The 25,450-nt window shown below is 38.9% G+C and overlaps 1 protein-coding gene across 2 annotated transcripts; it reads left to right on the top strand.

The window, feature by feature from the left end:
- The first annotated feature begins 2,267 nt into the window (after window positions 1-2,267).
- Window positions 2,268-25,190, top strand: LOC146752505 (AF4/FMR2 family member 4-like). 2 transcript variants are annotated; one of them, XM_085531689.1, is made up of 18 exons: window positions 2,268-2,415; window positions 4,272-4,308; window positions 6,029-6,077; window positions 7,387-7,407; window positions 7,960-8,014; window positions 9,026-9,063; window positions 9,403-9,565; window positions 10,080-11,015; window positions 11,696-11,784; window positions 12,875-13,112; window positions 14,988-15,085; window positions 15,658-15,721; window positions 15,870-16,006; window positions 16,409-16,480; window positions 17,589-17,682; window positions 18,197-18,240; window positions 19,079-19,299; window positions 19,876-25,190. In XM_085531689.1, exons 1-18 carry the CDS (start codon window positions 2,371-2,373, stop codon window positions 19,992-19,994), a joined length of 2,520 nt encoding a protein of 839 aa, XP_085387815.1. In that variant the 5' UTR covers window positions 2,268-2,370; the 3' UTR covers window positions 19,995-25,190. The 2 variants fall into 2 exon arrangements, with proteins under 2 accessions (XP_085387815.1, XP_085387816.1); XM_085531690.1 differs by lacking the exon at window positions 4,272-4,308.
- The last annotated feature ends 260 nt before the right edge of the window (window positions 25,191-25,450 follow it).

Genomic DNA, 25,450 nt, shown 5'->3' with positions numbered 1-25,450 from the left:
AACAGAACTGAGTTTGTGAAGTGATTGATCCATTTATTTGAAGTCAGCTGTAATTCATCTGCCTCTTAGGGGAAAGAGGAAATTTGAGGGAGAAAAAGATGAGCAGAGGGAGGGAAAGAACTGCATTACTGTGGTTGGTTGGGGAGAATTGGGTCACTGTGACTCTTTGTAGGGGTTTAAGATACAGGGATCTTCAGGCCATTTAATTAGTATTTTTCACTTGTGTGGCTGCTTGCCTGTTTCCTTCACCTTCTAATGCATGGGACTAAAAACTCTATTGACTGTGTAGATTTTAACAACGGCTTCATTTTTTAGAGAATAAGCATGGATTGGGCATCAATAGACACTTTTCATTTGGCTTTCTTTCTATCAAAATAAGTGTAAACTGTCAAAATAAGTATGAAGTATTGCAAAGTATTTTGGTCTTTTTCCTTCTCTTCTCTGCCTGTAGGGATTTAGTCATTATTTTCTATGAACAGGTGTCTTCTCAGCCTCTGCTAAGACAGTGGTAATCTCCTCTGTATAGGAAATCCTATTTGACGTGCAATCAAGAGGGCAGTTTTAAAGGGGCCTGTATGCAGAAGAACACATAGAAGTGGTTTTTTATTTGCTAATGGCAGTTCTTTCATTCAGCCCTTGGTAGTCTTTGATAAATAGATATGGCTGACATTTTAGTTTGCTTCCTTTCACCTGCCTCCCTAAAAAGCAATGCTTTAAATAATGCTTTTCTTAGAGTTCTGTGTCCTGGGTGTTTTTGTGTCTTCCCAGGCTGAAGGATAAATCTTCTTCACAGATACTTTGTTGGCCATATGAAATAAAATGAGAAAATGATAACTGGGCAAAGTTGCATTTAAATTTGATCAAAGATTTTAATAGAGTTGTTAGTTACTTCTTTGTTTGAAGCACACAGACAGACTACTTTTTAAGTTATCCAGCTTTTCAACATTTAAGAATTCAGAGCAGTGTGTGAATGGAGCTTTCCAAAAGGCTCCGACTACAACTCATGGTTGCTTTTTGGCCAAATGTTCCAGGCTGTGTGTTGTAAGTGCACATCCACCAAAGTGCCACAGGCTGACAGAAGGTTGGATGGTCCTGGTACTGTCACTGCCTGGGTAGCCCAGAGCTATAGGCAGCTTTGGTGTCAGCAGCCTGTGTTGCCTACGTTCTTCTCTCAGTGGCTGTTTGATTCAGGGGGGGAAAGAAAGTGTGCAGAAATACAAAGGCCTTTGTGCTGCAGATAGGAACTGCATAATATTGCACAGCCTTGTTGACGTCTGAACACAAAAGGGAGGCTGTGTTTTTCTTTCTGAATCTGTCAACCTTGGATTCTGTTTCTTCACAAAGTTTGCGAAAAAATTCCATGTATGGCTGCCCTGAGCCTTTCAACTTTCTGCCAGCCTATTTATTTTGTGTGCGTACATCTTAACCATGGAACTTTGTCAAATTCTCTGTTTTGAAAGTCTGTAATTTCCTCTGCCTTCTCCCCTCTGTCATTCTTGGCAGTGGGATTTCTCCAAATTCCAGCAAGTTAGTGAGCCGTAGGCTTGTACAGCCTAGACCCGGAACAGAATTCAGAAGGCTGAACACAGCGCTGGTTTACTTGAATCAAGCCACACTGTTCTAGAAAATCTTATTCTCCTTAACTTTCTATTTATTTACAAGTTATATGCTGCAGCATCTCACAGCATTTCTCTTGTGTGCAGAAGTCTGGTACACTTTGCCTACATGTAGAAAATGAGGCTCGTTTTGGTGGATGGGTGGATTTTATGTCTAAGATTGCTGGCATAAGATCATTTTCCCTGTGTGCAGCAAGTGTTTGCAGGGACCCAAAATCCTGACTGGGGCCTGTCTGCATTACTATAAATATATCTTATAATTATCAGGAAGTCTTTGAATCAGAAGATAAAACTTCATGAAAATAGGTCATAAAAAGTTTTATGGGTGCTGTGAAAAACAGATTCCTGACTCTTGATAAAAATGTTATCCCATCACCTAACGCTCTGTAATTTCATCCTGTGTAAGTCTTTAAAGCCAGGGGTTCACAGTCAAAAAATGCAGAGCAGGAGGACTGGTGTGTTTGTAAAATATATTCAGAAATGCAGCTGTTTCTTATTGGATGGAATCTTTCCATCATAGAACAGGGAGTGTGATGTCACTGACAGCTGTTATGTCTGTGTACCTGAGCCACCGCTCAGGTGACCTGCAGACATCTCTGAAGAGGTGCACTGGTCTCTGGGTTTGCTCAGTGTCCCGTGCTGTAGTAGTTGTGAAGGCAGCAGTTAGTTGCGTCGATCCCTTGTGATCCTTGTGATCCAGAAACTTTATTCTGAGAATTAAAAGTGAGGTCTGACCTGGGTTGTCAGATATTAAATGGAAATGGATCCTATTCACCACAGCCAAACCAAAAATGGACAGGTAAGAATTATGTACCTGACTACCATTCTAATCACCATTTTGTGTCAGAGTCCAAGCAATGGTTTCTTACCTGTTGAAGTGTCTTCCACTTAACTTCAGCAATCTGCTGTGCTTTTGTGAAAAGCATTTCCATCCTTCAAAATGTTCTTAATTTCTTCTTTCTCAAGAAATTGGACTTGAAAAAATATATATTTCTGTTTATTTCTTTATTAATCTTTGAGTTTCTGAGAGACGTGTATTCAGAGGCAAAATAGATGGTGAGTTATTTGGAAGAAGTTGCACATTTAAGCATAACACCTCGTTAAAGTGCCCTTAACTGGAATACTGCCTTAGAAATAGGAAGCTGGCTGAGGTAAGCACTGAGGCAGACACTTTCGGTAGAATTTATGGTATGTACATTGATGAGAACAGTCCCAGTTACTCATCTTGTGCTCAGCACAGCGCAGTCGTTCTGCATATGTGGTATTTTGATTACTGTAGGGTCTTTTTTTTGGTTTTACCTACATTTTATCAGGTACTTTTATCAAGTATTTACCTACTTGTCTTAGTTGACAGGAAAAAGGAAACTGAGGAATCATGCTTGTACTCATTGAACCTGTGTGAAAGATAAGAATCAGTTTGTATTCTGAAGAGAGTACGGCTTTTGCTCTCTGTTGAAGTAAGAAGACTTCTGCAACTTGATCTTGACTTTGCAGTTTAACCATAGGTTGATTTTAATGTCTCTTCTTTCAGTCAGTAAAGATGAAGGGCATTGGGAACATCTTAAAGTTCCCTAAGAGGTTTTGTTTTTGAGAAAATTGCACTCTTTCTCCATTCCACTGACAATACTCATTCAAGTCATGATTTCAACTGCTGCCACTTTTGAAATAAAAATGTTAAAGGAAGTCAGATATATGTAAGTATTCCTTGCCATGTAGAGCTTTTGTGTGTTTATGAAGTTACAATTGGAAACTGCATTTATAAATTGCATCACGTCACTGAGCTGGCTGTTTGTGAAGACTGCTGTACAGCAGTGCCCCAAACCTCTGCAATTCACTGTCACAGAGTACATCTATCAGCTTGGTGAATTGACTCAAACATTCTCTGTTTTTATGCGTAAGGTCAGCAGTTGTCCTCATTTTAAAAGGAGGTCAGGAAGGTCCTATTTTAAAATGGCACACTAGCTTAGAAGTAGGTTTTCAGTAACACAACACTCTCTGATTATTTGTTTATTTATTTATTTTTTAACATTTCAAGTGTTTGATAACGTACTGTGTTTCAGGAGGCAGAATTGGGTTTTCTGGAACAGGAATACAGAGATCTTACCAGTGCTAGAATTGGCGAGGCTCTGTCTTTCAAGGCTAGTTTCATAGACAGCAAATCCACTGTATATCGAGGCAGGTATTTATCACTGTCTGTTGGCTTTTATACAGCCAGGTTGCTCAGTTACATGAGGATTTGGATGAAGGTGAGAAAGGGAAGATAGGGTTTGCAGAAGTTGCACAGTTTCTGGAGATTCAGGTACTGTGTATGACAACTGCACGTGGCCCATCTTCCAAGCAAGCAAGCAGGGACAGATGGGTCAGTGGGACAGATGAGCTAAGGATGCTCTTCCCATGTACTCGCTGCTCTGTCACTGCTGGGGAAGGCAGCTTGGGCCCAGGAAAGGGCTCCCTGTTTCTGTTTGGTTGTTACCACTGGGTTTTGTTTTTAGCATGTTGGTTTTCTTTGGGAGTAGGTGTTGGTTTTGTTTTGTTGTTGTTTTTTAAAGGATATGTGCCATCCTTTAAAGTCAGAACAATAGCTTGATTATGGCATGATTTTTGAGATGTTAAAATTCCCTTTGAAAAAACTCCTGTGATCTTTTGTTCCCTTAGGAATCTCAACAGTCCAGTTTTGGCACTGGAGAACAGAGTAAGTACATTAAACTTCCTTTCCTATGTGCAGTGTTTTTGTTACAACTGAGTATTCTTAGTACCCCTTAAGAAGTCAGGCCATTAGATCATGAGACCTCTCCAGGCTGGTAATGGAATGGGTTGCACGTAAAAATTGTCCGTATTTTCTCAAGACTTATGAAATAAACACTTGATTTTATTTGTGGCTTCTTGCTGAGAACTGGAAAGTTAATAACTGTTGTGTAACTCACTCATAACTTCTAGAAAAGGGGAAAAAAATAAAATTGTTTCTTTAAATTGTTGTTATTTTTTTAATTCTCGAAAAATAGGCTTCCTTGGTTGATATGATTGAAAATAGCTGAGTGTGAAAACACCCACAGAGAAAACCCCTGGGTATGCTGGAAAGCAACGAAGTTCATATTTTAATAGAAAAAGCACAATGCATTTTCTTCCTTTTTCTTGTCCACTTTCGCATTATGGATATGAAAATTGAAGAGAACTGCTCAAGAATTGTTAATATTCTTGAGTGTATTATCCCAGAATGTATTTCCAAAGTCTAGACAAATGCACCTTTTATTCCTATTTGACTGTGTCTTCATTTTGAATATTACTGAAATGAAGCATTTAACCAGGTAACATATCTGGCAAAAATGAATTAGATTTGTGCTGTTGCCTTCCAACAGTCTTACCAGTCCCTGTCAAAGTGATTAAACAGATTAAATAGTAAAAGCGGAATGGTTTATTCTTAGGTATTCACAAGCAGCTTAATCTAAACTCCTAATACAGTGGGGAATTAAGGAAACAAATTAAAACTTAATTCCATAAGGCTAGCCAATAGGTTACATTCTGGAAACAGCTGATCTTCAGGTATGTCATCAGGGAGGCCAAATAGATAAAAACACAGAACCATTTCTCAGCTCCATTTTCAGTTTTCTGTGACACTTCCAACAACCTCAGATATTGTTTCTGTTGTGCTATGTTTAGTAATTTACTAGAACTAAAGAACAGGGAAGGAAAAAGAAGACAAACCAAAAAGCAGATTATATCACAGTGTTCTAACTGTAGGGTTTGGTTTATGAGTTTGCTTTTTGGATTTAAAGACTTTTCATTCACTAAAGAGCTGCGTAGGAATGCTGAAACAGATTAAAAACTTGATTTAATTGATCTCCTCAGCATGTAGAGGGTAATAGAATAATTTTCATGGGAGGGTTTGGGCTCTAAGGTCCCTTAGATGCCATCCAGTTCCAAGCTTCCCCCCAGACCAAGCTGCCCAGGTCCCACCCAGCCTGGCTTCAGGGATGGAGCACCCACAGCTCTCTGGCAGCAGTGCCAGGGCTTCCCCACACTCTGACTAAAGAATTTCTTCCTAATATCTAAGCTAGACCTATCCTCTTTTACTTCAGGATTGTCACTTGTATCCTACCTTGATAGAAGCAGAAGTTTTTCACACCTTCAGAAACATATTAAGTGTGTGTTGGTTTAGACAGCAACGATTTAAAAAAGCCTTCTAGATTTTCTTGATTAAGGTCATTGCTTCTCTTGGCAGTCTGTCTCTGCTCCTCTCTCACTTGGTCAATGTGTGAGAGGCTGCACCTGACGTCAGCTGGTCCCTCTTTCTCCTGTTCACTCCGCCATTCTTGAGTTTGTTTGGCTAAGCCTGTTTAGTTCTGTCCACTTTGCAGTGACTGTTTTGCTGTCTGTGTTCAAAAGAGTACAGCGTTATTTCTTTTTCCTTCTAGAACGATATAATCCTTCATCAAAAACATCCAATGGCCATCAATCCAAATCGTAAGTAGCAGTTGAGAAAACATTTCTCACGTAACAGTCAACTTTTAAAAGATTCTGGAAGTAGCTGTTTCTTTACCAGAATGTGTCAGTTCTTGCACACTCTTTGTCATGCTTTACACTTAACTGACAGGAGAGGGAAAAAAAAGTTGATTTCAACCTATTTTCAGGAACAGTAGGGCAAATAATGGCACACCGGTGTAACAGGTGCGCTGTGCCTTCCTTCCATCCCCCTGCTTTCTTCTCAGCTGTAGGATACTGAGCAGGAGTTTGGCCCTAGGAATTGGCTGGTGAGCTGGAAGTGTATCAGTGTGTGAGAATGGGCACGATGGGACAGGATTTACTAAACGTGCATTGCTAAGCTGTCAGCTGGAAGCAGCTTGTTGCAGTTGCACAAATAGGATGAGGAACTGTTCTGTTATTAGAGGAGACAGTAAATTAAGTTTGAGATCTAGTTAAGTTTGTACGAGTAGTTACTCATTCTCTTAAGTGACTGACAGGCATTTTTATTAGTTGCGTACACAGACCTAACATTATGCTTCATTAATCAGACATCAGAAAGAAAAAATAAAAAAGCAGCAGGAAGAATCTAACTGTCTTTTGCCCTATTCATACCTGAAAATTGATTACATTCTGTTTAAATACAATTTCCAAACAAAAAATGCCCATTCCACCTGATGGAATGTTTACTGAAAGCAACTGCAGATTCTGAAGGTATTCTAAGTTAGTATTTGTGATGCAGTTACGAAATGAAGTTTAGTTTTTCTGTTTACATTTTTAGTATTAATAAGATTAAAAAACAAATCATCTGTGAGAAAGAAATGGGAAATAATTGAAGAGTGGCTTGTTCATTTATTTATTTATTATAGACTATGTCAGTTCCTTAAAACATGAGGTTTCAGATGTTTATACACAGCCACTTCAATAAGTGGTAGCAGTAGGAGTTCATCATTTGGCTTTTCTTTTGTTATAGCAGTGTAGTCCTCTATGAAAGGGCTGTGCTGGTTCCAGAATGGGAGGTTGTAGGAAGGTGCAAGAACTGGAGTTAGCACTTCACATTAGTTAAAGTGAGGTGCATGGGAAGAGGGGTGAGGAGATGTTTGCTGTGTGAATAGAATTTCCGATAAAGCGATTGTGCTCTGTTAAGAAAGCGTTAAAAAGTGAGATAAATGCATCTTTTGATAAGGGTAGCAGCTGAAAATAGATGTCTAAGTAGATTCTCGAGGTTGCTGTTTCTTTTCAGATTATAAGTAGAACAGCTGTACTGTGAAATTGGGAAGTATTCTAATCCTTTCTTATCTTCTTTCTCCAGATGTGAATCGAACCAGACAGAGTAAGACGTTTTATTTTTGTAACGAAGGTGTTTTTAAATAAGCACAAATACCCCACTATGTTTTCTTTGTGTTCCTGTACTTTCAGTGTCATGAAATAGTATGTGTATGTATGACTACCCTAAATAGGAGCAATTATACCTTTGAAGAATAGTAGAAAATTTATGATGTCGAACAGTTGGGATTTTGCCACTAGACATGAAGCAATCACATTTCTTAATTCAATGGGAAACAGTATTCTTGTCCGTGGTGTGTAAGAGGTTGAACGCAGATGTTTTAGCTCCACCTGCATTAGTAAAACGTGTCAGAATTCCTTTCTAAACTTTAAAGAACGAACAAAGGAATCAAAGCACTACAGCCCGTAGTTTTCTTTAAAGAATGACTTAACTTGCCATTCTTAGACATTAAATGTTTTAAATGGTAACTTGTGGATTTCACCCACACACCCAGCTCTGTAGCATAAACAGTAACTTGTTGGAATATAGAAGAGTGCTTTGAATGTAATTAAATTACATGGAAAAACTTGTCTCACTTTCTCCCTTTTACTTACTTAGTATGTTGAAAGATGACTTAAAACTTAGCAGTAGCGAAGACAGCGATGGAGAGCAGGTATGTTCACAAGATACCAAAGATTCAGTAGAATAAACCAAGTGTATTGATGGTTTGTTACATCAGCAATGTTCAGTAGTCCAACAGCAAACTGAACAGCTGAAGGAGAATTTGCAATTGAGGTACGAAAAACAATTAGCAAGTTTTCAAACAAACTTCAGGTACTCTAAAATGCAAATGTGAGGAAAATGATATGGTTTTGTGAGAACAGTACTTTTTTTTTTTACCTAGGGACTCATGCTTTGATGATTTCAAATGGGCTTTCTCTAAATGTGGAATGGAAACAGAGTCAGTTTCCTAACACACACAATGGGCTGCCACCTAAGGGAGAGCCCCTCATGTTCTGTGCTGGCTAAAGAGTGCATGGCACACAGATGTCCATGCAGCAACTGTTCAAGATAAGAGCTGCTGTGTGTGTCTTTTACTCCCAGGTTGTTTCTGTAACTATAAGTCTAGCAGCTCCTTTATTTTTATCGTATCTTTTGCTCCTTGGCAATATTAACTCTGTGCATCTCCAGCCAGAGATGGTGTTCAGCCTGCTGAATTAAACATACCTCTTGAGTCTGTGCTACCCAGCAGAAGTCCATGCTGCTTTTTTTGCTGTTCTCAGTTCCGCTGTTTGTTATATTTTCACATGGAAAACTTGAAGATGGTGCATTTAGTTGTTTAATTACTGGGGCATGGAACATTTCTGGAATAGCACAGTAAAAATTTGTATCATCTGGTTCTAAAACATGGCATGGGGGAGTGGAGAAAATAGGAAATCTCAGAACTACTGTCAGAATATGGAGGGTTCTGAGATGACACGTTTGTGGTAAAAGCTTGGATAAAAGAACTGTGATTTATTTTTCCTTTTGTACAAGCCAAAGGCAGGCAAATTTAAACCTCTGTATTTCTGAATTAGAGCACTCTTCAGGCTAAGTATTTAGAATCTTTAAGACTTGATATCAATACTTTGCAATGTAATTGCATATGCTTCTAGAAGCCTCATGCTCTTCTTCTTAATTGCAGGACTGTGATAAAAGAGTTCCAAGGAGCACACCTGGAAGGTAGGCATTCCTTTACTTTCTATGCTGCAATCCAATGGTAGTGATGTTTGGTCCAGTCAGCGCTTCTGGCTTGATCTCGTTTCTAAAATCAGTGTTAGTTGTTTGTCTTTGATTAGACCAGAAGGTGATTAGAGTTTAATCAGTGGCCAACACATATTCTGCAAATATTATACTGACAACATTGTGAAGGGGGGAGGGGAACAAGGTGAATTGTGCTCAGTTGAACTCTTTAGCAAATGTTAGTTAAAATATTACATTTTATTCTTCCTAATGGAAGAACTTCCAGGATGCCTTTGCACTGAGTAATGTTTGTTTATTTTTCTTCCTTTTTGTTTTCAGTAGTTCTGAACCTTCACAACATAACAGTGAAGGAGCAGATAATTCTAGGGATGACTCAAGCAGCCACAGTGGGTCTGAAAGCAGTTCAGGATCTGACTCTGAAAGTGAAAGCAGTTCCAGTGATAGTGAAGCTAATGAACCATCACAGAGTGCATCCCCTGAGGTAGGATTTGTCACGCATTTGGGCTGTCATCAGGCATTAATCCTGAGTTTTAAAAGCAGAAAAAAATGAACATGTTCTCGGTCTCTTTTTTTTTTTTTAACAAAAACTTGTCAAGTGTAGAATTATTTCCACATATTTCCACATATTCTTTTGCTAAAGTACCTGTAATTTGACATGATAACTATATTTTCTATAAGCACACATTTGCTATTTGAGGTGATTTTTACCATAGTTATCTGTTGGAGTGCAGAAGACATGGGAACAGTAGCTTAAAGACCAGTAGCTTTTAGTCTGGAATGCCATGGCAGCAAGTGCTTCCTGTGGACTGCAGTTCTTCTGATTGAAGGAAAAAGCAGACCTGCTATCTGTAGTTATATGCATTTTTCATTAGTTACTGACCTCAGATGCTCGAGTGCACCGCTTGCTTTGGCTTGCAGCACAGTAGGGCTGCAGAAAAGATGGAAGCCACGTGAAACACTGTATCTAACAGTGCTTTATTGAAATTTGTTTTTAGCCGGAGCCACCGCCAATAAACAAGTGGCAACTGGATAACTGGTTGAACAAAGTTAATTCACATAAAGTGTCACCAGCTTCTTCTGTGGACAGCAACATCCCATCCTCACAAGGCTACAAAAAAGAGGGACGGGATCAGGGAACAGGAAGTGGGTACGCTGATCAAAGCGGATCCAAGGACTCGATTTCTTCAACACCAGGGCGAGATTCCAAACCCACCCAAAAGGGCTCAGAGAGCAGTCGTGGCACGCAGAAATCACCTGCCCAGAGTGACAGCTCAACACAGAGGAGGACCGTGGGTAAAAAGCAGCCCAAGAAAGCAGAAAAGACATCTGTTGAAGAGCCTAGAGGAGGTCTTAAAATAGAAAGTGAAACCCCAGTAGACATGGCAACAAACATACCTTCAAACAGGCATAAGGCAGCCACTAAAGGTTCCAGAAAACCTAATATAAAGAAAGAGCCCAAATCTTCCCCTCGGCCTACAACAGAGAAAAAGAAATACAAGGCTTCAAGCAAATCTGCCCAGAAATCCAGGGAATTCATAGAAACAGATACCTCATCCTCTGATTCAGATGAAAATGAAAGCCTGCCTCCTTCATCACAAACACCCAAATACTCCGAGAGCAATAGGACTCCTGTTAAATCTTCCATGGAGGAGGATGACAGCTTTTTTCGGCAAAGAATGTTCTCTCCTATGGAAGAGAAAGAGCTTCTTTCACCACTCAGCGATCCTGATGAAAGGTACCCACTTATTGTGAAGTGGGTACCTTCACAAAATGGATACCTGAGCCTCTTATCAAGAATACCAGAGAAGCCTTACAAGGATGCTGATGTGCCCAAAGTGGAAAAGAAAAATGTGCCAGAGAAGCATGCAAGAGAATCTCAGAAGCAGCCTTCTGATAAGAGTTCCACAAAAGGCAAAAGGAAACATAAACAGGTAACAGTATCGTAAATAAAATCTTGCCTGTTATCTTAGCCTTTTAGTATCTTGCTAAAGGGGTTAAGCATATGGCCCAGTAACCAATGTCATACCTCACTGCAGTGGCTCAGTAATTTAGGAGATTACTTTGCCTACCTATTCTATGTAGAATAAATTGATCCTTCCTGTGCCGTTGTAATAGGGAATATTGGAGTTTTCATTCATGAAAGGCAGAGGGTTGTACCTTTAGATGTGTTAGCACTGTAGCTTGCATTCCTGGAGGTAGCACAGATTGTGTATCCTCTTAAACTCTTCAACTTTAGGATTAGGTTTATATAAAAATCTGGTCTTCGACATCTCTTACAGACTCCATGGGTTTTACAGTTCCTGGCATTCATAAGACACCTGTGTTTGACTCCCCAGCATAAAATCTGATTTCGTACCAAAGCCTTTGGCAGATTTTTGTTATTTCATAGTGATATGCGTGTTATAAAATGAACAACTTGAGACTGCCACTTTTCAAATATATGATACAAGGTAGTTGCTTCAGGGGATGTTTCTGTAGCCTGTACAGGTATTATTCTGTACGCTGCAAGACGCCCACTGAATTAAATCCGTTAAATGTGAAAAATTACTGTCTTCGTGAAGCTGTAAATGTAGACATTTATCTGGATGTGTTTCTTGTTTGCTGTATTCAGAATGAGGATGAAAACAGAGCCAGTGAAAGCAAGAAAACAAAACTGGAAGAAAAAGCTCCATCAGGACACAAGACTTCTAGCAGTAGGGAGTGAGTATCTTGCCTGTCTTTTCAGCACTGAAGGCTCAGAGTGATCAAGGAGAAGACTCATGCCTGTATCCATCTCTCCCTTACCTTCTTCTCCTTCCTCCACAACAAAATGTCTCCTTACTAATCAGTGGGTAATATTTCATGGTTTCTGATTCTTCAGTTTGAAGTTTCCATTAGTTGTTGGTGGAAATTCATATCCATAACTGAAAATATTGACTAGGTAAACCCTACTATGAAGGGTTCACCTTTTTCAGATCAAACAACAGACAGCTGATATAATTATATCATGGAAAAAAAATTCTCTACAGCGAATATTTGTTGAATTACTGATGTGTGAGAAGCTGCAGCTTCTGGCTACAGATGCTAGAAGTCTTTCTGAGTTAAATGCCTTCTTTGTTTCTGTTAAGAAATGTAGAAAAAATGGATGCTCGTCTGTCATGTTTTTTTTCCTTTAGTCCTGATATTTTGTTTTGTTGCTGGTGTGATTTTCTGAAGGGCACTTGGTTAAATGCAACAAGATGGTTTTTCAAAAACTTCATGTAAATAGTTATTTTGTGTACTGTTCTCTGTGAAAAGGGATGCCAGAATTAGCAACTGGAATCCTCAGCAGCCAAGGTAAGACTGTACCAAAAGGCCAATGGATTCTAGAGAACAGTTATCTGGGCCATCTTTTTTCTGAGCTGTTAGGCTGACTTGTCTGCAATAGACAGACTGGCGCTAATGCTGGCATTCATTTCTAACATTACAAGTGTTTAGGGTGTTTTTAAGAACTGTTGAGGGATGTGGTTTTATGGTTAGAACTTGCCTTCTGCGTTTTCAGGTCAGAACAGATAAAGTGGTGAAAACTAGTTTAATCAGGCTTCGTAACGTTTAGTTACTGTGGTGATAATTTGCTTCCTCTGAATCTGTCTTGCTATGTTTAACATTAAAAATCTTGTTTTATTATTTTTTTTTGGGGGGTGGGAAAGGAGAGGGAAAAGGCTTAAATGGGGGAAGGGTGTGGAGAGAAAAAAAGAAGTGATGCTGGATTTTTGTTTTATTTCTATTTTGAAAAGTAAAAAACAAAACTGAATGTATTCATTTTGTCCAGGTCTTTAAAACCAAGTGCTGTTAAAGAGAAGGATTTACTGCCATCTCCTGCTGCCCCAGTCCTTCAGAAGGATTCCAAACAAGAGCACGGGTCCCGGAAGAGGACAGCCAGTCAGTCATCATCCTTGAAGTCCAGCAGCAATGTTAGTAAGGACAGCAGCAGTGGCAGTAAAAGCTGCTCATCTTCTAAACAGAGGAAGATAGAGGGAAAAGGTTCTGGCAGTGCTAAAGAAACAAAGGTAAAGGGCTTGTTCTGTGAATGCCTTGAACTTATTTCTTGGCTTTGCATTTTGACGTGCAGTGTCATCTAAATAATTTGCAGTTGTTGAAATGTAATTAGTTTCAGATTTGCCTTGTTTCGTACCGTGGTGCTTAGACTCTAAATTGGAAAATAACTTAGGAGAGATTGTCGAATGCTAATGTTTATTCCTACCAAATATTTATGTTAATTACTAAAGTGCATTTAGTCATCTTTTGATGACAGATGCTGCGTATTTGCTGTTTAATTTGTTAATGAGAAATATCACTACAGATCTGCTCACACTGAATGAATAATGAGGTTACTCTTATGTCGCTGGAGCAAGTACAGATCTTGTCCTCGTTTTAAGGAGAACAGGAGCTGGGTCCGTGCACAGTGCTGAGATACAAAGCTGTGGCTCTCATTTTTCACCCTAGGATTCTAGAAAGGTTCATCTGATTCCAGATCAGGATGGTACAGAGCTCTCTGTGGTTAGAGTAGAGAAAACACTGTGGAAAAGGTGATGCAGAAAGTGTTTTTTAAGCAACTTAGATTAAGAACATATGTAGTTGAAGGGTTTCAAAAACATTATAAGATGATGATAGTGTAAGGTCATGATATGTAATGTGCTTTTTCATTAGTATATAAATGTGTATTACTGGACAGGAGTAAACTTGTGAGCACATCTGGGTATCTTCATAGAGTAATTTCTGTTGTATAACCAGATTTGAGTGTAATATGTTCAAGTTGGAGGGATTTCACCTTTATCTTTGGGATTCCAAATGTACCATTTCTCCTTGATTGCTCTGAAGTGTTCAGGAAGGGTAATTGATTTGGGGAGGAGTGAAGCAGCAAATTGCCATCGGCAGTGGCAGAAAGTAGCTTAGTCATTAGGGTGGAGTCCATGCAATATTTAAACTGGGAGACCTGCTGGATTAATTTACATGCCATTACTGTGAAATTTTAGAAACCTGGGAAGGTTGTGTGCATCGGTGTCTGCACTTACAGGAAGCCTGTAGATAGCAGATTTGCATCATAGACTGCTGCTCTGGCCTTTCCTTATTCATCAGCATAGAACTGTCCCTAAACCAGCTGTTAACTTGTTTGATGTTTTTCTTTTCATACTTTGGAAATGCTGCATTTCCCTGCATGTTTTGGTGGTGTTTTATGTTACACTGGTAGTTAGGGCATTGCTGTGCAAGTGCAGTGCCTCGCAACTTTGAGATCCTTCTAATTAGCAAGGATCTGATAAAGGCAGGTTATTAAATACTCTGTGTAATTGGCCTTCGGTCACGATGACTCCAAAGAACTGAAAGCACACTGAAGCTGGGAAATTGCCTTATGCTGTTGATCTAGTGAGAAGAGATTCACTTAGAATTCACAAGATGTTTTGATGTCCCTTCTTTAGCCTGAAGTGTCACATTGAGCCATGTAAAATTAAGGGGAGCAAGGGCAGCATGTTGTGAAGACAGCTGTTATTTCTCCTTGAAGTTGGTGTTTCTGAAATACTAATCTTTTCTACCCAGAGACATTCAGTAGTTTATTGTTGAAAGACATGAGAAGTCATAGAAGTATATATAGCCTCTTTGTTCAGAGTGGAAAATCATGATTTAGCAATAAGGGAGATCTCCTAGTGTAGTAGGGCTCAGCTTAATTATAGCCTCTGTGTCATCCCCTGTGCCAGCATGAGATGAAAGCCTCAGGGAAACTGTGTTATTGTATGGTGAATGGCAGCTAAAGCAGCTACTAAACTGAACTTACTGCTTACAGAGTGTGAAATCATGGGAAAAATGTGTACAGTAAATTCCTCTTTGTCTTTGAGAATATAAAAATAAAAAAAAGTCTTGACATGATTCGGTGACCATTTTCCTTTCAGGAGAAGATTCTGAACAATTCATCGAACTGCCCTCCTGTTTCTGCTCCATCTACAGAGAGCTCAAAGTCCAGAAGAGCAAAACTTGTTTTTGCTGACAGGTAAGAAAAGCAGAGGGTGCCTTTCCCTTTTTGGGGGTGCTAATCTTGCAGCACAGTGAGCTCTTCTGTGGAGAAGGGTTGTCCTGTTTGCTTCACAAAAGATGCTGAATACTAGTTCATGCTCTGGAGATCTGCATGCTGTTCTGCAGCAACGTGCTTCTCTGCCTGCTTTGTGCACCAAATATTTGGCAGATGGTGCACTCCTTGAGGAGAAACTCTAGTCTGCCCTGTGTGTTCCTGCAGAGCGTGGATGGACCAAACAGTAGATCTAAACAGTCCAGGGTTGTCCTGTTTTTAAGTGTTGATGTATCCATCACACACTTTCAGGATATCACTGCTGCCTGTTCTCTTTTAACAGAGTCTGCTTTGCCCATGGTGAGCAGTTGTTGTCTTTGGTAGCAAAGAGGAGCCTTCATTTTTTGAACCCAAATGGGATTGTGATGCAGTACCTCCTGTTATTGTAACTTGAGTTAGAGGGGGATGAAGTGAAAGCTGTAACATTAACAAACTTTTGTCATAAAAGGAAGTACAGAGTAGGTGGTCTGACTCCTTAAATGTGTCTTCTATTGTAGGACTTACTCAGCTGATCATTATTTACAGGAAGCAAAGAAGTTAAAACATAATGCAGATGCATTGGTAAGCAAATCTACAATGTTTATCCAGTATTTGCACATTATGCTGGAGTTTGTTTACTGCTTGTGCTGTGTTGCTGCCTGTCTGTACTAGAACTTTCTGGTATTTCCTCTCAATATTTTCCTTATTTTTTTTTATCCAATCTTCTCAGTCTGACAGGTTTGAGAAGGCTGTGTACTACCTAGATGCAGTGGTGTCATTCATTGAGTGTGGGAATGCATTGGAGAAAAATGCTCAGGAATCCAAGTCCCCGTTCACTATGTATTCAGAAACTGTGGAATTAATCAAGTAAGCGCTGTAAAGCACACACAGAACTCAGATGGTTGGGGAAGAGGGCTGGAAATCAAAGCTTCTGCATTTTACTCATGTTCTGCCACTAACTTTTGGAGTCCCTTGCTCTACACTAAGAACGGATCACTAGCCACTTTGTTCCAGTTACTGAAGCTTCAAGTGTGTTCTTGAGGGCTGAGATCCTTTATTCCAAAGTTTGTGATGTCTTAACAATTTGTGACATGTGCAGAGCAGAACTATTCCAATTATTGCCTAGCCACGTTCTGTTTAGGGTCTGAGGGAAAGACCTGAAACAGTGAAGGAGTTGAAAGTTGAATTTCATAAGAACTTGGTGGCTGATAAATGATTGTATAATGTTTCATTTACTTGATAGTTTTCTTGTTGGTGATTTGTTTATAGGTACACTATGAAACTGAAGAATTACTTGGCACCAGATGCTACGGCTGCAGACAAAAGGCTAGCAGTGCTTTGGTACGTGTATCCTGAACTTTATATTACACACTGATTAATTACACACACAGATTTCAGTCTGTGAAATGCTGTCTTACACTGAGTTTTCAGGTGTTTTGAACCAAATAGGAGTTTTCTGTTTGACTGTTCAGTACCATTGATGCTATAGATCGATTACTGTAAGGGCTTGTTAACAACAGCAAAGTCTTTCAGCTATTAAGAAAATGACTGACTGACTTCGACTTTGACTTCCATAATGTTCTGTCAGTTACTGCTTTTATTTTAGAACGTGATGTCATTGGTAACTTGTCGCATGCAATGGAATTGTTAATATGGCTAAAAATGATAGAGGTGCCTTTGTGAATTTCATTATCCTTAGTGTTTTGATAAAGTTACTGTTGATGAACTGAGCTCTTCATTTGCTCTCTTTGTAAATTATAGCGTTCCAAAATAACAGACTACTGTTGAGTTGGTTGCACGGTCAGCTGATGTTGGGCTGTGACCTAAATGCTTCGGGAAACTTTGAGATTACATTAACAAGCAAACTGTTGTCTGGTCTTGGCTTTAATTTTAGTAAAATAACATAATCAGAGCACACTGCTTTACTCATTTGAATGAATTTCCAGTTCTGTTTTGAAACTTTCTTGGAAAGGAAATTATCTATTGGATTTGGGAGGAGTAGCAGAAGGAGGGTTTGGGGTCTTTGCTGTGTGTTCACACAGTGATATGGCAAAACTTGAAATGGCTGTTAAGAACTGTCATTTGCCTTCTGGACTAATTAAATGGCTGCAGCAAGCAGTTGAACAAAGCTGACTGTGTCAGGTGGAAAAGGGAGGGGGGACTATAGCAGCATGCACCAGATTCAGTGTGTCCTGACATGAGAAAAAAGTGAAGGCTGTATCAGTAAAGTCACTGCAACCTAGTTTCAGCTTAAGGCACAAAACTGTTCTTTACTTTCTTGAGAAGTAAAGGTGGTGTGGGACTTTGTCTAGTTACAGTTTGACAGTTGGCTGTTTAGTGTTGGGAGAGAAAAGTTTTTAAAAACATGGGTACTCCATTTTTGACTTTTGGTATGTTGTGATAAGCCTGACTTTAACTGGAAATGTTTTGTTGTTCTGTCTTTGGTTAGTCTTCGGTGCCAATCTCTACTATACCTAAGGCTTTTCAAACTGAAAAAGGAAAGTGCATTGAAATATTCTAAAACTCTGACTGAACATCTGAAGGTAATTGGATATATATTTTCTTCAAATATTAAAAAACTAATCAAATTGAAGCTCTACATTACTTAAAATTCCTCTGCCTGGTATTCAGATTGCTGCACGTGAACTTCCAGTATGCCCTAATTTAGGAATGGACCTTGAAAGTACATTCAAGCTGAGCAGTTTAAAGCTGGGAGGATACAGCATGACTATGATGTCATCAACCCATTGGTCCTAATGATAGCTTCCTATTAATATTTTGGTGCAGCTTTTAGTAAATTTAGTTGGCTTCAAAGAGAATTTTAATTTTGTTGTTGATATAACAAAGTTAAAACTTTGCTGATTTGTGTCTTAGTCATCAGTGAAATGGATGCTTTTCCCAATTTTGAAAGTACTTTGATATTATTTAGGATATTTTGATATTATTATATGCTTAAAAGAAAAGCCATGAGAACTCATGTTCAGAAATGAGCAATTAAACAACCAGATAAAATATAATTAGCTGAGGTATAAACATACGTTTACTTTTTCCCAACAGAATTCCTATAATAATTCTCAAGCACCGTCACCTGCTATGGGAAGGTAGGTAGTAAAAGTTTACCTGTATTTCTATGTTTATAGCTCATTCTCCACATAAACTGTGAGTTTGAGGTGCTCAAAGAGCAGCTTTTACTTTCTTGAGCTTCTGTTGTTTTTGTTCTAATTTCTAATTGTTCTAAGGTCTAGATTTTGATCCCTTTGTTCAGGTAAGTGTTCTGATAAGAGGTTGAGAAATGTGCTGTACAGAGATATTCTCAGGCAACTCCTTGTTGGGAGGAATGAACAAAAAACTTCTCAGTGTGTCCTTAACACACAGGTCACTTGTCTCAGTGGTTTGTTGTTTTATGTAATGCTTTTGCTCTCAAAACAATAGCTTTATTAGTGCTGCAGTGATGCACTTGTAGCCCAGATGGCTACAAGTGCTTTCACAGTAAGCTCTTCCATGGTACAGCAGTTTACTTCTGTTCTTGAAACCTGACAACAGACTTTTTATAGATTACTCTATCAAAACAAAACAAAAACCAGAATTTTAGGAGGGCATTTCAGATATGCATCATGTTATTTGAAAATACAACAGCAGTATAATTGCCTTGCTTTAATTTTTTCATTATTACTATGTGAGGTTCAATTTATTTAAACAACAGATTTGATTGAAAGATGCTGCATGTTGATTTGGCTGTGAGGCTAAAATACAGGAGCTGGAGGAACATGAGAGGTTTTCAAAAGCTCACTTGTTTTAGGGCCAGTCCTGAGTTCTCAGTGTGTGAAGTAGGAGTGCCTTAGCATCCCATGTTCTGAGCTGTAGGAAGACATTTGCATGACACACCTGACATATCTGTGTGCGTGTTTTACAATGTAATGTTTTCCTTTGGATAAGCAGCAAGCCTGTTGGTATGCCGTCTCCAGTCTCTCCAAAGCTGTCTCCAGGGAATTCAGGAAATTACTCCTCTGGGGCAGCCAACCCTTCAGGGAGTGGGTCTTCGGTGACGATCCCCCAGAGGATCCATCAGATGGCAGCCAGCTACGTCCAAGTTACATCCAACTTCCTCTATGCCACTGAAATTTGGGACCAAGCTGAACAGCTGTCTAAAGAACAGAAAGGTAAGGGTAGGCAAAGGCAAGTTGTAACCTAAGATGTATACATTGTGTTAAATTCTAACAGGTTTTCAATTTTGGAGTTAACAGTGCATAATGATAAATAATTGGGTCCTTTGTAAAAGAAAGATGGAAAGTAATTCCTTTGGTGACAGTGATGCTCTGGGCTGGCTGTCCTGGTTGTCAGCTGGTGTTGGAGATCTAACATTTCCTACCAGCTATGCTTAAAATAAATAAATAAGTCTTGCATTTCCTGCAAGTTTTTCTCTTTAGGAAGTAGAACTTGGTGCATTTCCTTTTCTGAAATCCTGGAGTGAATATACACATTCGAGGGAGAAGGCCAAGAATGCTTTGTAACAGTTAGGCCACAGTGTAATTATGCTTACCTTCTGCAAAACAGTAAAGAAATGGGCTTAGAAAGGATCTCTTTCTCTTTCTTCTGCCATCTTCAGCCGTCTTTCATTTCTTTTGCCTTGATCTGCAATGTTTGTGCTGAGGTGGTGTTCTTTTAGGGAGAGCAATATTTCACTTACGGCAGCCAATGAGAACGACTGTGCCTAATTTGTGTTTCTGTTGTTTTAGAGTTCTTTGCCGAACTGGATAAAGCTATGGGCCCTCTGGTTTTTAACTCGAGCATCATGACAGACCTAGTGCGTTACACCTGTCAGGGACTACACTGGTTGCGCCTGGATGCCAAGTGATACTTCGAACTGAAGGAATGGAAAATTGAACACATTTTTCTTGCTGCCTCTGATTTATCTCCACAACACTGTGTCATGTCAATAAGGAAGACTGCCATAACACATTGCTTAGTTGACACTAAAAACAAAGAATGCTTTCACATGTCTCCCATCTTGATTTGTGTTTTGTGTTTTAACCCAAAACGATCTTGTCAATGAACTCCTTCAGTATTCCCTTTTTAAGTTATTTAAATATTTTTAAATTTGCGACATATAAAGGTGTAGCTTGGCTAATCTATCATGGATGGATCAGTCATTGGAATTCCCGTCACAATACGTAAATAGTCGGTTTAAATCCTATTTATTTTAATTTTTTTAATTTTAATTTTGAAAAGCCCAGTTTTAGGGTAGTTTTTAGCTGTTTCTTCCCTAAATTTTACCCTTCCAAGTACTTAGGAAAAATTAAACATAGACACTTTATTTAAGTACTCTGTGAGCTTTGTTACTCTGTAATGTCTTGTGGTGGTAGAACCTGTAAAAGGAATTAGGATTGATAGGTTCTAACGTGTAGAAACACCATACTTTTCATGCCTAATGCCTATGATCAACTAATAAATGACAGCTAGAGTTTTATTATTGCAGAATTTGTACTAAATAGAAAAAATTCCAGATATTCTTCTACGTATTAAAATACTTCATTTAAATGAATTTTAAAGAAATTTATATGGACAAAAAATTTAGCTGGTTCTGACTTGGGTTGCTTTCAAGGCAGTTTCAAACCATTGGTTAACACTATAGCAAATCATGAAACAATTTGAATGTAATATCAGAGTAATGGTGTAGGAATGAACTTCGGTCTGATAGGAAAGGCATATAGGAAAGGTTTCTGAAATGGACAATCTTGTGCTTTTTTTTTAATCTCTCTTCATTTAAAACGCATTTTGTTTGTCATTTTTTGACACTTGCATAATCAGCAGTTTTGTGGTGAAAAAAACCAACAGTAGTTAAATTCCTACCAGAACTGCCATTTGCAACTTTCTCATTGACTGGAAAATCAGGAATCTTAAGTAGAGACGGAGGTCCATTTTTTTTTCTGCCTGAAAAAATGTCTGGTGGTTAATGGACACTACAGCATAACAGTGCAACAGCCATTGTGGGGTGGGGGAGCACACCTGCTATTACAGGGAAGTTGTCTAATCGTTTTGATGCAGAATGGATTTAAAACTTGTATTTACCCCATGTTAATGAAGGTCCCATTCGTGTTTGATGCATTTGATGGAGCAGAATATTCATTTGAGAGGGAAGCGAGTTGGTGTAACAGAAACAGTTTGTGGAGTTGCAGTCGACTGTCTCAAAACCAAAGTACCTTTCCACATGAGGTGCTTGTCTGAGTCAAAGGTTTAAAATGCTACTGCTTTCAGTATTGCTTAGTGCCCCTAACATGTCTGGTGTGCCTTATGCCTTACTTGTAGATGAAGATTTTATGAACTGTTTACAAGATGTTTTACAGCAGGACCAGGTGTACTGTATGCAGTGGTCTTCTGCAGTACTTGGGTAAAATTCCATTTCTTTTTCAAAAGTACCAGTGTCTGTCATGCAAACTGACTTCTCATTGCAGTGGTCTTCTAAAGAGTCAAGCTCTGAATACTTTAGAGTGCGATTGTGGAATGCTGCTTTGTTTTATCTCCCATTTAACCCTTAGTTCTGTACCAGAGATGAACGTGCACGTTCAGGAAAAAATATTGCACTAAAGTTTTGTGTCGTCATGGTTAAGTGCCAAAATCATGGCAACCTCAAAAGAAGGAATAGAATTCTACGCTACTTAGTACTGCAGTATGTCCTATGGGCTTTAAGAGTTTAGAAGTTTTGAAATGAGTAACCTACTAAAAGGTAGCTGCATATTCGTAGAGCTTCCTTTGTGTTCCAGCGTGTTTTGTACTTCCAGAAGAGCTTTGCTACATACGAACCAACATGTGTTTGGTTAGCGGACCTGTGACTTTTCCCGTTAGAGCTGAATCACTGATCAGGTCTGTTGGTTGGAGCATCCTTTTTATTAAATCACTGTGCAAGATTGCATTCTTTTCGTGTTTGCTGTTAGAGACAAAACTCTGTACCCTCAGACTCTGCATCCTGGTTAATAGGACACTGTCAACTAATTTTTCCTTTAATACTCTAAAGTGCCTAGCACTCTTTTGACGCTATATAAAAAATACGTTTGTAGGAGTTGCATTCATAGTTGGTTTTTTTTGTGTAGTGCTGCACCGGCCGGTGCGGCTGCTTCCAGCTTGCTCCTTTGTGCACCGTGACCATGACTGTAAGCAGGAATGGTCTCATCTCTGGGAATTTATTTTCTCTTTTTATTTCCTTAGAGTCCCACAAATACCTTTTAGTGTTACACACAGTTGTCTCTTACAAAAATGTTTTGCTTGTCCCCAGGTCAGTGGGTCTTTGGGTAACTGAAAGACTTCTTACATTGTGTTAAAATGTGGACCTGGAATGGCTGACAGAATCCGTCACAGGGAAACATTCCCTGGAGTGCTGCCCAGGTTTTCTGTCTGTATGGGAGATACACAGTGGTCTTGTTATTTGAAAAATGCCTTACTCATCTGTGGCTATTTCAATCAGAGACACTTAAATTTCACACTTCCAAAAGCATATCTGATTTGGGCTTTACCATTGTTTCTAAGACAGAAGTTGTGTACTTTGTCAGATTTCATAGCAATTAAAAAAATGCAAATACTGAATATGCTTCCATCCCGGTGCCACGATGCAGACTAACAGTCCAACTCTGTCCTTTTGTTAACCTCTACACAACAGCAGTGGAAATGCAGACAGCGTCAGCACTAAGGCAGGCTGCGCTGGTGGCTGAGGAGGGGATCCCTCACTCCCAGCTTCCTCAACGATTCCCTAGATGATTGGATCTTAAGCACATATCAACACTGAGATCTTAATTCCCTTACCGAACGTGGTCCCAGTTGGTGAATCTTAAAAATGGCTTAATCAGACTAGGCTTGCTCAGATATCACTATTATTTGGATTTGCTGTGAAACTTGCAGGTTCCTAGATGGTAAGGTGCAACCATTTATACTTATAAACAAATCTTCAGGACACCAGAGTAAAACAGCCCGATACTTTTATTTTGATTTGAAACTATTAGCCATAAAGTAGAGCGTGTGAATGGCTCTTCTTGGCTTTTGATGGCAGTATGCAATTTGTATTGTATGTGTCTTTTAACATATATGTATATATATATGAAATCAGTCTGTCCAAAGTATATGTTATACTTGTTTTTAGATTATGGTGCAACTGACTATATTGATATATTATTTATTGAGTGCTGAGTCACCATCTTACTGGTGATAAATCTTGCATATTATACAGGAGTGCAATGTATATTCCTTTAGATTGCTGAGGCTTGATTGCTGTGATAACAAAGGAAAAGAAGAAGAAAAAAAAAAGCCCTGAAATGTATTTATGAATGGCCCCAACATACAGAGTCAGTACTTTATGGGAATGATGTGCTTGCCCGGGGCAAGTAAAATAAAGCCGTAGGCAGATAATGATGTAGTTTTCCAGAATGGGAAACTATTGGAAAAAGAGACTACCTTTGCTGTATTTAATATTTCAGTTACCTAACAGATATTTACTGTCACCGCAGCGTTTATGTTAAGGGCCTGAGCAAGTCAAGTTTGAATTACCCATTGGGGAGTAAGCAACTTCCAAATTTCTAGATTTCTGACAAAAATTTTGGTCAGGGTTTAAATTATTCCATCTAATGAAACAGTGTTATGGAAACCTGTATGTTAATGCTGGATATCTTGAAGTGTGAAGACTAGCCAAAGCTTTTGGTGGCCAACTCAGACAAATACAGAGCTGTTCCAGGAGGCAAATCTCCACAGTGTGAAAGTTACCTAAAAGCAATCAATCAATCAGGGAATCGTGATGTATGTCAAACTCCATTACTTTTCAAGGAATTGGTTTCTGATGCCACGATGCCATTTGAAAGCAGCGGTATTGGGGGTGGGGGGAGGCAGGGAGGGAGGGCTTAGCGATGTAATAAGTACATTTTTCTCTCAATACGAGCTCTGGTCGTTGCTAGATCAGCTATCGACAGCATTAGTTCTTTGCTCTCTGCCGATCTCAGCTGAGTTTCAATCGAATACACTATACTGAACAATTTGAAACGCTGTGTTACAGCGTTAGGGTTTATATAGGCCATCTTTATGTAAAAGTTTTAATTTCATCTGGAAACTTAATGGAAACGTACCTACTCCTGTCATACCTCTCTGCGTTTGCTATTGGAGCTGATACGGGCAAATTGGAATGCAGTGTTCCCCGACTTGGTTTTTATATGCAGCCCGGGGAATCGGTGCTGTTGGGTGCACAGTACTTCTGCAGCGCTTCTTTTCGGCTGCATTGATGTTACACATCTGAAAACTCAACTCTAAGGACCAGGCGTGACTTTTGCAAGCACAGTTCCTGACATTTGTATCTGGTCCCCCTTTTAAATTGTTTTAAGAAATTTTGTATATGGAGGATAAAGTGCTTATATATTTATTAAAAATCCTTTATCTTAATTGAAATTATTATTTGATGAAGAAGGGTTTTTTGGGGGGAGGGTTTGTGGGTGAGGGAAGGTAACTTTTCACCTGTCTCTTATAAATGAAGCCCTTGTGAATCATACAGAAAGGTACTGCTAGTAACTAATGGGATGTCTCTGTTTCACACTTTGTACATGACAAGTCCATGTGTTACGTTTTGTTTCTATGGGAATATTTAGGCGTCCGTCTTCAACCAAAACCTAAAGAAACACACCAACTGTGATTTTATTTGTTGCAATACATTTGAAATTTCAAAGGGTACTTTGGGGCTCAAATTAGGATTTCTAAGTCAGTATGTGCATTTCACGTAATAAAGCTGTTAATGGTGAGCAAAGTATTATATACTAACTAGATTTTTTCCACATCTGTATAGTATATTCTATGTATTTTGTGGTATTGAGATTATAGAAAGTTTAGTGTCTGAAACATGCGTTTAATGTGTATTTTTAAACAAATTTATGGCAATTAAAATATTTGGAGAAAAGGGTATCACATTTCAATTTGTAAAGATCTTTTTAACTACTGTGTCATTAAAATGCTTTGTACAATGCAAAACTGTAACTGGAGAAACTAAGTTTAATAAATATCAAATAGATTTTCTGTATTAAACTTCAAAGTGGTCCTGTCTGTTGAAAGGGCTGCGTGCTCCCTGCTGCTGTATTTTTAAGCAGAGGTTTCTTTTTTGACCCCAGCACTCTGCATAACAAGGGAAGATACCGTCCAGTATGTGAGGTATGTTGAAATAATGGGATTATTCAGACGGGGAGGTCAGCTTGGGACGTAGGCAATTTTGATTAGAAATAATTTAAAAGTAAATACTTCTTCCAGTTATCACCAGATATATTTAGTATATTGAATCTGCTAGCACTATTATTA

Source organism: Coturnix japonica, unplaced genomic scaffold (genome assembly GCF_054131305.1).
Source record: "Coturnix japonica strain WE unplaced genomic scaffold, WE-NBRP24 Scf044, whole genome shotgun sequence".
Taxonomy (NCBI): domain Eukaryota; kingdom Metazoa; phylum Chordata; class Aves; order Galliformes; family Phasianidae; genus Coturnix; species Coturnix japonica.
This window is presented reverse-complemented; position numbering and strand designations above follow the sequence as displayed.